Raw genomic sequence first — 14,937 nt, 5'->3', positions numbered from 1 at the left:
TAGCCATATCAAAATTGAATTCGGTCGGGAAAATTAAGGCCAAAATTTCGAAAATTTTCGATTTCAAACTTCCGAATTACTGCTTTCGAATTCGATGCATACCCCTATATGAATGTCTGAATTTTAATACTAAATCTATTTATACTGTTTGATAAATATTTATAACTGAATGCTTAATAAATTTAATTTGACAATTTTGCCCTTATATCCTTTCATTCAAAAAAGAAATAGAATCTATCATTTAATTAGTTTAAAATTGTTAGGTATGAAAATGACAATATTTATTTTTAAATCAAATTAATATAAAATATGAAATATATTATACGAGGAGTGTGGAGAATCTGTGAAAGTGATTAAAAAGGGAGAAAAGAGAAACTAAAAATCATTAGATAGAGAATACTATATTGTTTAATTAGATAAGAATTTTGAACATAATCAACAAACAATGGTAGATTTGATAGATAAGATAAGGTAACTGAAGTAATTCGATTGATTCTTATCAGAATTAAGTATTCAGTTAGGATTCTTGTGCTGAAAAAAATACATATAGGTTCAGCACTGCTTAACAAGTTCAGCAAATAGATTTTCATTTATCAAACACTTAAAACATCTGAATGTCTGAAAAAATTCAAATTCAGCACTTTTTTATGTTATCAAACAGACCCTTAGTGCGAAGAATCCGAATTCCAAAATAATGCTGATAAATTAACACCCCAATAGCCCTGCAATGTTTTTTTTTTCAACACCATAGGTATCCAAGTTTATACCCGACTAATTCCGCAGTGTTCAAATAGAATGAATCAGATCGATGCCTGAAACGATAACAACTGAAACTCGAACCAAAGATGTTGGTAAAGATCCCAAGTGGTAACCAGCCTAACTATTCCAGCGTGGGCCCCTGCAATTCTTCATTCGAGAGCAAATGTTTGTAAAGTCAAAACAACAATTAGCTCCAAAAAAACACTAATCAAACTGTATTAGTCAAATTTCCTGAAATTATAAAGCGTGAATCATGTGTGCAAATCTGTCGTGACTTATAAAATTATGAGTCATGACTTATCTTTACTATACTAAAGGTGCGAGTTAGAGTTGCTACAGTGAAAATGGGCAGGTTATACCGTGATTTCTGTGAGCTTGAGGGGCAGTTTGGTCTGTTGTGATACAGTGGTGGTGGCTTTTGTCATTCAGTGGTGTGAGCGACAAGAGAAAGAACTGCTTCTTTTCTTCAACAAAAGAAGTGTCAACATATTGGTGGCTTTAGGATTTGCATTGAGTATACTTGATTGTTGCTCGGTTCTTCTGTAGACATTTATATAGCCTAGCTCTCAATCCGAAGATAGTTGGAGGCAGTGGGAGCTATTGACCCCACTGAAATTTATAATGTATATCCATAATTTTATCAGTTTGTCCCCATATTTAAAGTTTATTGTCCCACTCCCAACACTTGATATTCTTTGAACCATTAGATCTTGATCTCTAAAGATATATTTAAAAAAATGGATTAAAAAACTTGCGGGCATGTCTCACATATATATATCTATCTACCTACCTATACTAAAAGCGGGAGTTTGCAATTTGAGTTCAATTGATTTGGTCCGCTTATCAGGCTTGTGATTGGTTATTGCGAGTCCGATTATTCGTCACCATTTTATATCGGAATCGGACCTGGCATAACGAACATAGTCACCGCCCATCTTGAAATGCACCGTGAAGATTTTTTGGTATCATATATGAGGCTGCAAATGAATCGAGTCGAGTCGAGTTTTGACTTAATTAAAACGAGTCTTGATCTCAATTTAATTTTCCCAAACTCGAATTTGAATTCGAACTTGACGAGCTCTCAATGTAAAACTCGAACTCGATTTAAAAAAAAATAAATATAATTATTTATTTTTTTTAAATGCACCGTGAAGATTTTTTGGTATCATATATGAGGCTGCAAATGAATCGAGTCGAGTCGAGTTTTGACTTAATTAAAACGAGTCTTGATCTCAACTTAATTTTCCCAAACTCATTCGAATTCGAACTTGACGAGCTCTCAATGTAAAACTCGAGCTCGATTTAAAAAAAAAAATAAATATAATTATTTATTTTTTAAAAAATATATAAAATAATAATTTTTCTTAACATATAATAAAATATTAGGGATATATATGTAATTTTATTATTAAAATAATATATATATATATATATATCTTTACTATACTAAAAGCGCCAGCTGGCTTAGCTACAGTGAAAATGGGCCGGTTATAGCGTGATTTGTGTGAGCTTGAGGGGCAGTTTGGTCTTTTGCCATTCAGTGGTGGTGGCTTTGCTGGAAATTTCCTGCTATCCGCGTGGCTTTGTTATGGGCACTGAATAGGGAGCCGCCGAATACACCAGCTACGCCTAACATGTGAAATGAGAAATTCCATTTCAACGAAAATTTTGCCACTTTGGATACATTGAGCCCAACAGAGATAGAGAGAGCGAGAGATGGTCCTGCACTCGTGACATCTACCTTTGACTTTGATTTTCAAACCCTCATCTTACCTTTTAAACATTTTCAGTATAGATTGTAGAAGAAACAACTTACCATGTTGGACGAAATTCGTACTCATTTTTCGTAGCCATTTTGTTGACAATATTAATAAAACTCAAACCCATTGTTATAATGGCTCGATACTAGAGGTGACAAATCAACCCATCTAATTAAATTTACCTATACCCGTCCATGAATAGATGGTATAAGTTCAAAATTTTTGAATTAAATTTTTGAATTAATTTTTATAGTACTTAGTTCAAATTTTTATATTCTTATTATTCAATTATTAAATAATAGATAAATTTGTAACATAGAGTATAAATGAAAAAAAATTGGTAATTAAATTTATTGAACATTATAAATAAATATTTAAAACTAATAATGGGTACAAAGAGTGGTATAAATTGATAACTTGTTTTGCAAAAATAAATTTAAATGAGTTTACCAAAAGTTAAAATAAATAAGTTGTAAATGGGTAATTGAGTTACACAATTCATTTTTTGACTTACCCATTTATATCTATCTAATTAAATGGGTATAAATGAGTTAATTTACTTATACCCATTACCCATTTTATCCAACCCAAATTCGTACTCATTTTTCGTAGCCATTTTGTTGACAATATTAATAAAACTCAAACCAATTGTTATAATGGCTCAATACTAGAGGTGACAAATCAACCCACCTAATTAAATTTACCTATACCCGTCCATGAATAGATGGTATAAGTTCAAAATTTTTGAATTAAATTTTTATATTAATTTTTATAGTACTTCGTTCAAATTTTTATATTCTTATTATTCAATTATTAAATAATAGATAATTTTGTAACATAGAGTATAAATGAAAAAAAATTGGTAATTAAATTTATTGAACATTATAAATAAATATTTAAAACTAATAATGGATACAAAGAGTGGTATAAATTGATAACTTGTTTTGTAAAAATAAATTTAAATGAGTTTACCAAAAGTTAAAATAAATAAGTTGTAAATGGGTAATTGAGTTACACAATTCATTTTTTGACTTACCCATTTATACCTATCTAATTAAATGAGTTAATTTACTTATACCCATTACCCATTTTATCCAACCCAAATTCGTACTCATTTTTCGTAGCCATTTTGTTGACAATATTAATAAAACTCAAACCAATTGTTATAATGGCTCGATACTAGAGGTGACAAATCAACCCACCTAATTAAATTTACCTATACCCGTCCATGAATAGATGGTATAAGTTCAAAATTTTTGAATTAAATTTTTATATTAATTTTTATAGTATTTCGTTCAAATTTTAATATTCTTATTATTCAATTATTAAATAATAGATAATTTTGTAACATAGAGTATAAACGATAACAACTGAAACTCGAACCAAAGATGTTGGTAAAGATCCCAAGTGGTAACCAGCCTAACTATTGCAGCGTGGGCCCCTGCAATTCTTCATTCGAGAGCAAGTGTTTGTAAAGTCAAAACAACAATTAGCTCCAAAAAAACACTAATCAAACTGTATTAGTCAAATTTCCTGAAATTATAAAGCGTGAATCATGTGTGCAAATCTGTCGTGACTTATAAAATTATGAGTCATGACTTATCTTTACTATACTAAAGGTGCGAGTTAGAGTTGCTACAGTGAAAATGGGCAGGTTATACCGTGATTTCTGTGAGCTTGAGGGGCAGTTTGGTCTGTTGTGATGCAGTGGTGGTGGCTTTTGTCATTCAGTGGTGTGAGCGACAAGAGACTTTGGAACTTCGATGCTGTCTGTCCGCGTGGCTTTGCTGCTGTCTGCATGGCTTTGGCTTTGCTGAAAATTTTCTGGCTTTTGTCATTCAGTGGTGTGGGCGACAAGAGAAAGAACTGCTTCTTTTCTTCAACAAAAGAAGTGTCAACATATTGGTGGCTTTAGGATTTGCATTGAGTATACTTGATTGTTGCTCGGTTCTTCTGTAGACATTTATATAGCCTAACTCTCAATCCGAAGATAGTTGGAGGCAGTGGGAGCTATTGACCCCACTGAAATTTATAATGTATATCCATAATTTTATCAGTTTGTCCCCATATTTAAAGTTTATTGTCCCACTCCCAACACTTGATATTCTTTGAACCATTAGATCTTGATCTCTAAAGATATATTTAAAAAAATGGATTAAAAAACTTGCGGGCATGTCTCACATATATATATCTATCTACCTACCTATACTAAAAGCGGGAGTTTGCAATTTGAGTTCAATTGATTTGGTCCGCTTATCAGGCTTGTGATTGGTTATTGCGAGTCCGATTATTCGTCACCATTTTATATCGGAATCGGACCTGGCATAACGAACATAGTCACCGCCCATCTTGAAATGCACCGTGAAGATTTTTTGGTATCATATATGAGGCTGCAAATGAATCGAGTTGAGTCGAGTTTTGACTTAATTAAAACGAGTCTTGATCTCAATTTAATTTTCCCAAACTCGAATTTGAATTCGAACTTGACGAGCTCTCAATGTAAAACTCGAACTCGATTTAAAAAAAAATAAATATAATTATTTATTTTTTTTAAATACACCGTGAAGATTTTTTGGTATCATATATGAGGCTGCAAATGAATCGAGTCGAGTCGAGTTTTGACTTAATTAAAACGAGTCTTGATCTCAACTTAATTTTCCCAAACTCATTCGAATTCGAACTTGACGAGCTCTCAATGTAAAACTCGAGCTCGATTTAAAAAAAAAATATATAATTATTTATTTTTTAAAAAATATATAAAATAATAATTTTTCTTAACATATAATAAAATATTAGGGATATATATGTAATTTTATTATTAAAATAATATATATATATATATATATATCTTTACTATACTAAAAGCGCCAGCTGGCTTAGCTACAGTGAAAATGGGCCGGTTATAGCGTGATTGGTGTGAGCTTGAGGGGCAGTTTGGTCTTTTGCCATTCAGTGGTGGTGGCTTTGCTGGAAATTTCCTGCTATCCGCGTGGCTTTGTTATGGGCACTGAATAGGGAGCCGCCGAATACACCAGCTACGCCTAACATGTGAAATGAGAAATTCCATTTCAACGAAAATTTTGCCACTTTGGATACATTGAGCCCAACAGAGATAGAGAGAGCGAGAGATGGTCCTGCACTCGTGACATCTACCTTTGACTTTGATTTTCAAACCCTCATCTTACCTTTTAAACATTTTCAGTATAGATTGTAGAAGAAACAACTTACCATGTTGGACGAAATTCGTACTCATTTTTCGTAGCCATTTTGTTGACAATATTAATAAAACTCAAACCCATTGTTATAATGGCTCGATACTAGAGGTGACAAATCAACCCATCTAATTAAATTTACCTATACCCGTCCATGAATAGATGGTATAAGTTCAAAATTTTTGAATTAAATTTTTGAATTAATTTTTATAGTATTTAGTTCAAATTTTTATATTCTTATTATTCAATTATTAAATAATAGATAAATTTGTAACATAGAGTATAAATGAAAAAAAATTGGTAATTAAATTTATTGAACATTATAAATAAATATTTAAAACTAATAATGGGTACAAAGAGTGGTATAAATTGATAACTTGTTTTGCAAAAATAAATTTAAATGAGTTTACCAAAAGTTAAAATAAATAAGTTGTAAATGGGTAATTGAGTTACACAATTCATTTTTTGACTTACCCATTTATATCTATCTAATTAAATGGGTATAAATGAGTTAATTTACTTATACCCATTACCCATTTTATCCAACCCAAATTCGTACTCATTTTTCGTAGCCATTTTGTTGACAATATTAATAAAACTCAAACCAATTGTTATAATGGCTCGATACTAGAGGTGACAAATCAACCCACCTAATTAAATTTACCTATACCCGTCCATGAATAGATGGTATAAGTTCAAAATTTTTGAATTAAATTTTTATATTAATTTTTATAGTACTTCGTTCAAATTTTTATATTCTTATTATTCAATTATTAAATAATAGATAATTTTGTAACATAGAGTATAAATGAAAAAAAATTGGTAATTAAATTTATTGAACATTATAAATAAATATTTAAAACTAATAATGGATACAAAGAGTGGTATAAATTGATAACTTGTTTTGCAAAAATAAATTTAAATGAGTTTACCAAAAGTTAAAATAAATAAGTTGTAAATGGGTAATTGAGTTACACAATTCATTTTTTGACTTACCCATTTATACCTATCTAATTAAATGAGTTAATTTACTTATACCCATTACCCATTTTATCCAACCCAAATTCGTACTCATTTTTCGTAGCCATTTTGTTGACAATATTAATAAAACTCAAACCAATTGTTATAATGGCTCGATACTAGAGGTGACAAATCAACCCACCTAATTAAATTTACCTATACCCGTCCATGAATAGATGGTATAAGTTCAAAATTTTTGAATTAAATTTTTATATTAATTTTTATAGTACTTCGTTCAAATTTTTATATTCTTATTATTCAATTATTACTAGAGGTGACAAATCAACCCACCTAATTAAATTTACCTATACCGGTCCATGAATAGATGGTATAAGTTCAAAATTTTTGAATTAAATTTTTATATTAATTTTTATAGTACTTAGTTCAAATTTTTATATTCTTATTATTCAATTATTAAATAATAGATAATTTTGTAACATAGAGTATAAATGAAAAAAAATTGATAATTAAATTTATTGAACATTATAAATAAATATTTAAAACCAATAATGGGTACAAAAAGTGGTATAAATTGATAACTTGTTTTGCAAAAATAAATTTAAATGAGTTTACCAAAAGTTAAAATAAATAAGTTGTAAATGGGTAATTGAGTTACCCAATTCATTTTTTGACTTACCCATTTATACCTATCTAATTAAATGGGTATAAATGAGTTAATTCACTTATACCCATTACCCATTTTATCCAACCCAAACCCACCCAAGTCACCCATTTCAACACCTCTACTCCATACTTTATATTCAAGCCCAACATTTTTGTTTTCCCACTTTAGCTTTCTTGCTTTGTTTTACCTTGAGAAGCAAGAATTTTCATGATAAACTGAATTTGTTCTTCACTACGATTTCCCTTCTGTTCCAACAAAGGAACGTTTAACTTAAAATAAATATTTCAACCAGGGGAAAAAAAAACCAGTTTAAAAACAACTGCATATAACGGTTGATATATACATACACTGATACATCTATACCTTCTATACAAAATGACTTTCTAATTATCAAATGCAATCATATTACCAATTATCATCGTTTAACCTACTCCATAAAATTAAATTAAATTAACACAAGTTAGGGCAACCTCGCGCGTAGCGCGAGGCCTTAAAAACTAGTAAAATTATGAGTCATGACTTATAAAATTATGGAATTCGTGAAATCGATTTTACAGAAGTAGGCTCCCATTTTCCAAGACTTAAATAGTAGTGTATTTTTCTTTTTCTGGGTCAAAACCAACAGTCAAATTGATTCTTCTTTTTCATCCCCAAAACTACTGTATGCTTAATGGCTGAATATATATGTATGCATAAGCACATTAAAACAATTAATTATCTAAAATTAAATTTATGAACAGGTGAAATATTCTAGTGACAGCCAACAAATTCTTTACAACGAAATTACTTCTACATCTTCAATAAAACGCGTATCCAAAACTTAGAAGTTAACATAGGAGACATTCATTGCTTTTACGATTTAGTCTTTTTTTAATAAATGATAGATTTTAAATTTAAAATATTTTAATTTATAATCTTTTTCACTTTATCATCCAAGTCTTTAAGATTTCGGCTCGAAACATATTAGAGTTTGCACTCTTGAAAGGAAGGAGGGAGAGAAGGTGAAAGGAGAAGTTTGTACCCTTGGAGGAAGCCAACATAAATTTTGACGAAGGGGAATCAGGAGAATTTCATCTCAATTAATTGAACGAGTCAGCTTCCCATGGTTTAAAAACCAAATTACAAATAAGAGTTTTGTTTTAATTTTCAATGAATGAAGTAAATATTTTTGTAAATAGCCCAGTAAAAGTCGAATAAAATACTTGAATAAAATTCCCAAAATTATCAGGATATTGTATGTGCTGACATGACATGGCAGCATCCACACCTTAGAATTCCCCCTACGCAAAATTCCAACCAAAACCTCCCTGCTCCTTTGTAAATTCCCAGATTCTAGAACTCTCCACTCTTTTCCCCTAAAACCCCCTCTTCTTGATCTGCGAGGGTTTTAACACACACACAGTCACGCATTAGCCTCATTCGTCGCAATTCACGCCCCTTAACTAACGAGTAAACAGTAGTCAACACGCTGCTGATTCTTTCTACAAGCAAGAAAACACGTTGAACGTGAAAATCCCATCTGGGTTTTTGAAATAATGGCCCCTGTATTAAGCAGAAGTGTTACATCTGCTTCTGTGGCTTCACTTCCTTATCAAAAGGCCCCGTTTTCATCAGTGGAGACTAAGAACAGTAGAGTAGGGGTATTGGGAAGTGCTTTTTTGCCTAGAAATGGGTTGAGAAATAGTTTGTTAAAATCATCTGGGCTTAAGTGGAAGCTAGAGAGGAGAGAAAGCAGAGTGGTGGTTAAGTGTGAAGGGGGAGCTGCTGTGGCTGAAAAGGAGGCTCCTGAGGTCTCTGGGGAAATCCATGACTACCAGGCTGAGGTGGTTTTTTTTCCTACTTATCTGTTGAATTTGATTGTTATTCTTTTTTGGCGTAAAGTTTTTTTTTTTGGATTTTGGACTGTGGGTTTTCTTCTATTTGATACAACGAAGCATGAATTGATTGAAATTATATGAAAGTTCGAATTTTGCGATGTTGAGCAATGTTGTGCATAGCAATTTAGTAGTTTGTTGAAGAAAAGATTGATTCTTGGACTGAAAAAAAAAAAGAATGAATTTTAAAGATTTGATTATTGGTCTTGATAGCAACTCGATTGGTAGGCTGTTTGGACAACTCTGTATTCTGTTGTCTGATGGGTCTGTGTTTGAGTGTTGCTTGGTTTGTTAAGTTTGGAGATTGTATGTGGGTATTGAAAGTTGATAACTTTGGACAAATTGCAGGTTAGTCGCCTGCTGGACTTGATTGTTCACAGTCTTTACAGCCACAAGGAAGTTTTTCTTCGAGAACTTGTGAGGTGATGTTATCTAAATCTTTCCACTTTTATTATCATGGCATTTGGAGTTCTGTCATATGTAGGTTCTTAAAATACTTGCAATGTACTTTAGTATTCAATGTCTCCTGCTCGGATGTACAGTTAATGCAAAGTTAGTATTTTTCTTTAATATTCTTATTTATGCATCAATGCTGGCCATTTGCTTTTGAAGTCGTAACAGTGTTTCTTCAGATTTTTTTTTAGCTGAGCTGACTTGAATTTTTCTTTCTTACAGCAATGCAAGTGATGCCCTTGACAAGTTGAGGTTTCTGAGTGTGACCGAACCTGGTCTTCTTGGGGATGCTGGTGACCTAGAAATTCGAATCAAACCTGACCCTGACAATGGGACCATCACTATAAGGTAATGATGTTTAGAAACTATTTACTTTATTAATTCGTGGTTAAGTATATTAAATTGTTCATGAAAGTTTTCTTCTGTTCAAGGGATACTGGAATTGGGATGACCAAAGATGAACTTATAGACTGTCTTGGAACTATTGCCCAGAGTGGTACTTCTAAGTTCTTGAAAGCTCTTAAGGTATTTACTTGGAAGTATTTGTTCAAATCAGATGTTTAGGCATTCTGATGTAATAATGTGTTCAATCTGAAATTTGTGTCCTTCCTTATTATCAGGAAAACAAGGATGTTGGAGCAGACAACAGTTTAATTGGTCAATTTGGAGTTGGTTTCTATTCTGCATTTTTGGTAGCTGAAAAGGTAAAATATCTTTGGTCTCATTTGAAAGTGATTCTGGTCAATTCCAGTTTTATGGACTGGCTTCTTCATTTTGTCTCTTGTCCTTTCCATAACTTTTATGCGTTTATAATCTTTCTGATCAGGTGGTAGTCTCCACAAAAAGCCCCAGGTCGGATAAGCAATATGTTTGGGAAGCTGTGGCTGATAGCAGTTCATATGTGATTAGGGAGGAAACTGATCCAGAAAAGCTCTTACCTCGAGGAACACAAATCACACTTCATCTAAAGGTACTCATTCGAGTACATAATTGGTCTCCTATCTTAAACTTTCATTCATACACTTTGGAAAAGAAGGTAGGAAGTTCAAATTAGTTTTTCCTCCTATGTCTTGTATATGCTTTTGTTGGTAGGTAATGACTTCTACTCTGCAGTTCAGTGTTGTAAACAGTTAGAACAAAGGGAGTACAACATCAAAAGCAATCTGAAAAGTTTTTTATTATTGCAGGAGGATGATAAGTATGAATTCTCCGAGCCAACCAGGATCCAGAATTTGGTGAAGAACTACTCACAGTTTGTTTCCTTCCCCATCTATGTTTGGCTAGAGAAATCAAGAACTGTTGAGGTGTGGGTTTTTTCTTTTGAATTTGTTCCCTCTGAGAAGAACAAACTCTCTCTCTCTCTCTGTCTCTCTCTCCCTCTCTGTCACACAGATATACCACCATAAGTTGATATTGTTGGGTGAGTTGTTTTTGTATAGGTAGTCGGATCGATTTTTTTCCTGGATCTGAATTTCTCATGGAATTAGTGTTTACAAAGCATGTCTTACAGAGCATCATAGTTGCTTCTATATTGGAACTATTTCTGTGATGGTCACTGGCTTGTTCTGGTAAAACATTGTTAACAAATGTATACTTGGTTTCAATAGAAAATTACTTCGTGCATTGTGTCTTATAGTCCATACTAGTAATAAATTGGAATTCTCCATTATCTGGCTTTGGCTAATAGTGTTGGTGTTGATTTATTGGATGCTAAAACTTTCTACAGGTTGAAGAGGAGGAGGAACCTAAGGAGGGGGAAGAAAAACCAGAGGTGAGAGTTGTACTTAAATGCTTATTATGCCATGCTTCCTCTATGAAGATGAGATAGTTAATTGATTGCTTATATCATCATTATTCAGGGGGAAAAGCCAAAGAAAAAAAAGACAACAACAGAGAAGTATTGGGACTGGGAATTAACCAATGAAACCAAGCCTATATGGGTAAGTCCATTATAATTGTATTTTGAAGCATGGCATTTGGTTCTTTTTTGTTTTCTTTTGACTTATATTATTCATGTAGCACTAAGGTGGTTGCTAAAATTCTCCATTGTAGATGCGCAGTCCAAAGGAAGTCGAGAAAGAACAATACCAGGAATTTTACAAGAAGACTTTTAATGAGTTCTTGGATCCCCTTGCACACATACACTTCACCACTGAGGTACTTGGAGCCACTTCGATTCTATAACTGCTAGATGTTGGTGAACTATTTTGACTTTGCCTTCTTGATTTTCAGGGTGAGGTCGAGTTCAGAAGTATTCTCTATATACCTGGAATGGCTCCTCTTAACAATGAGGAAGTGATTAATCCAAAGACAAAGAATATACGTCTGTATGTGAAGCGTGTTTTCATATCTGATGACTTTGATGGTGAACTGGTGAGTGCTATGATAGCTCAAGCAGCAAGTTGACTTTCTTGTTTCATTGTTTGAAAATTAAGCTCTAAACTTGTATATGATGTGTATTTTGTTCTGTGTGATTCATGGCAAAACATTGTTTGCATCAGGAAAGCGAAAGTCTCTTCATTTATCTCTTCCCCTCTTTTGGATTTATGTTACTGTGCATGATTGTTAAGTACATAAAGACATTCGATGGATGGACTAGGATCAGGTCGCAATTATATGTAGGATAATCAAATGAAATTTATGATAAACAACTTTTTCCAGTGGGCTTTATCTGCTATAATTGAGTCCTCCATTGCTGATAGGATTTTGTGGATTTGAAAACTTGCAGTTTCCAAGATATCTGAGCTTTGTGAAGGGTATGGTGGACTCAGATGATCTTCCTCTTAATGTCTCCAGAGAAATACTTCAGGAAAGCCGCATTGTAAGTGGAAACCATATTGCACTTGCATTAAAGATGAACCAGCTACTACTCTATTATATATAGACAGATCACCGATTCTGTAATGTTTTTGCTGTTAAATGTGTACAGAGTATCTGTGATAATGATTCATGGTATAAATATCCTGTTTCTTCTTGCTTAGGTGAGGATAATGAAGAAGCGGCTTGTAAGGAAAGCATTTGACATGATTCAGGAACTTTCTGAAAGTGAGAACAAAGAGGTCGGGATTTGATGGAAGTGTTTGAATTTTTTTTTTGGGCTTTAATTTGCTCTTGCTTGTGGGATTTCATTCAACTTGGTTGTTTATTTTAGGATTACAAGAAGTTCTGGGAGAATTTCGGTAAATTTCTGAAATTGGGCTGTATTGAGGACTCTGGAAATCACAAGAGGATAACTCCCTTGCTACGCTTTTTCTCTTCGAAAAGTGAAGAAGAGCCGATAAGCTTGGATGATTATGTGGAGAACATGGAAGAGAATCAAAAGGCTATATATTACTTGGCAACAGACAGCTTAAAGAGTGCCAAGACTGCTCCTTTCGTGGAGAAATTGGTGCAGAAGGATATTGAGGTATTTAATTGATGTTTGAAATCTTTGAATTTGATTGAAATTGACTTTGAGAGGTATCTGATAGAGTGGTGGTTGGCTGGGCCTCTTCTGTGCTGCTTTTATAAGTAGATTTTGCTCTATAGCTGTTCGCCTGGTTCCCCAAAGGATGTCTATATTGCCTTTCTATCTGTGTTTCGCCATTGTAGGTGACAGTTCTTGTGGTCTTTTCACCCACAGGTGTTATATCTAATTGAGCCAATTGATGAAGTTGCGATACAGAATCTACAGACTTACAAGGAAAAGAAGTTTGTTGATATCAGCAAGGAAGATTTGGAGCTTGGTTAGTATGCTTTTGCAGTGCGGTTTGCTGCAATTTTCTTTGTTATATTTCACACTTTGACATTATATGGACTTGGGGATTAACAGGCGATGAGGATGAAGTGAAAGAAAGAGAGACAAAGCAAGAGTACAATCTTCTTTGCGACTGGATAAAGCAACAGCTGGGAGATCAGGTTGCAAAAGTTCAAGTCTCAAAACGATTAAGCTCATCACCATGTGTGCTTGTTTCTGGCAAGTTCGGGTGGTCTGCTAATATGGAAAGGTGTGTTGTGGCTTTATCTTGATGACATTTAAACTTACAAATAAAGTTGTCTGTCTTGAAGAGATGAATTGAAGTTCTCTTTTAACTTCCTGAACAGGTTAATGAGAGCACAGACCCTTGGAGATACTGCAAGTTTAGAGTTCATGAGGGGGAGGAGAATCCTGGAGATTAATCCTGAGCATCCTATAATCAAAGACCTAAATGTAAGTTATTTCCCCTTAATCACGAATATGTATGTGAAGCTGCTGCTAATTGTAACTTATTTGAAAGTGTAATTTTTTTGGTTAACATAACCTTGTGACTGACTGACTTAAAAATGCCGAAGATTTCTGGTAGACATCTAGTATTGGCTTTCCTTATATACGGTTGCATTTTTGAAATTGTCAAGCATGCTGTGACGTTACAAGTGAGAGGATGTGGATATAGGGGGCTTAACAGCAGGCGATTTATGAGGTTCCTGTTATAACAGTGTAATTTCTGCTACTAATTTGACTTTGGCTATGCTTGTTGCAGGCCGCATGCAAAAATGCTCCCAATAGCACTGATGCCAAGAGGGTAGTGGAACTTTTATACGACACCGCATTGATCTCCAGTGGTTTCACTGTAAGTATGAAAAATTTCTTGTCTGTTGTGTGCAGCATTCATTCAATGATCTGAAATTGAGTGATGGATCTTATTACATTGTTGAAATTTGTTGGATTCCTGTCACAGCCTGATAGTCCAGCAGAGTTGGGTAACAAGATTTACGAAATGATGGCAATGGCTGTGGGAGGAAGATGGGGCAGAGCGGAAGAAGGTGAAGCTTGGGCAGGAGAGGATTCGACAGAATCAGACGCGAGCTCTTCAGAAGCCTCAGAGGCACAAGTAGTTGAACCATCTGAAGTAAGAACAGAAAGTGACCCTTGGGAGTAAACGCAGATTTCTTGCGAAGATTGGATTCTTTTTGGGTAACTGCCCTTGCAACTGTGGCATACAGAAGTTTTGGAGACGGGAGATAAATCTTACTTTGAGGACTGGCCCATTGATCGGATTACTGAATTAGATTCAGGACATTCATAGGAGTTCTTCTGTAATGCCACGGCATTTTATGACAGCCATATTTTGTTTACACAAGGTCCTACCTCGCATGCATGATTCACGACTCTCATGCTTTCCTGCAATGGATCTAACTTCCGAACAATACGCCAGATTGTTTAGCTATGTGATGCACAACAACGTTAAACAGGATTACAGGAACAAAACAATCAC

At 33.6% G+C, this 14,937-nt stretch overlaps 1 protein-coding gene across 1 annotated transcript; it reads left to right on the top strand.

The window, feature by feature from the left end:
- The first annotated feature begins 8,720 nt into the window (after positions 1 to 8,720).
- On the top strand, positions 8,721 to 14,869 carry LOC140016733 (heat shock protein 90-5, chloroplastic-like). Its single transcript, XM_072070373.1, has 19 exons — positions 8,721 to 9,199; positions 9,599 to 9,672; positions 9,926 to 10,051; positions 10,135 to 10,228; positions 10,324 to 10,407; positions 10,530 to 10,673; positions 10,891 to 11,007; positions 11,430 to 11,474; positions 11,563 to 11,643; positions 11,756 to 11,860; positions 11,936 to 12,076; positions 12,432 to 12,524; positions 12,685 to 12,762; positions 12,855 to 13,109; positions 13,326 to 13,428; positions 13,515 to 13,689; positions 13,787 to 13,892; positions 14,203 to 14,292; positions 14,401 to 14,869. The coding sequence occupies exons 1-19, from the start codon at positions 8,912 to 8,914 to the stop codon at positions 14,599 to 14,601; spliced, it is 2,400 nt and encodes a 799-aa protein (XP_071926474.1). The 5' UTR covers positions 8,721 to 8,911; the 3' UTR covers positions 14,602 to 14,869.
- The last annotated feature ends 68 nt before the right edge of the window (positions 14,870 to 14,937 follow it).

The sequence above is a fragment of the Coffea arabica genome, chromosome 11c (genome assembly GCF_036785885.1).
Source record: "Coffea arabica cultivar ET-39 chromosome 11c, Coffea Arabica ET-39 HiFi, whole genome shotgun sequence".
Lineage (NCBI taxonomy): Eukaryota > Viridiplantae > Streptophyta > Magnoliopsida > Gentianales > Rubiaceae > Coffea > Coffea arabica.
This window is presented reverse-complemented; position numbering and strand designations above follow the sequence as displayed.

Excerpts from the sequence above, each read along its gene's own strand:
- LOC140016733 (XM_072070373.1), top strand. The coding sequence starts at position 8,912 with ATGGCCCCTGTATTAAGCAGAAGTGTTACATCTGCTTCTGTGGCTTCA. Across the intron at positions 9,673-9,925 it reads TTTCTTCGAGAACTTGTGAG|CAATGCAAGTGATGCCCTTG; the intron begins GTGATGTTATCT and ends TCTTTCTTACAG. Across the intron at positions 13,429-13,514 it reads CAAGGAAGATTTGGAGCTTG|GCGATGAGGATGAAGTGAAA; the intron begins GTTAGTATGCTT and ends GGGGATTAACAG.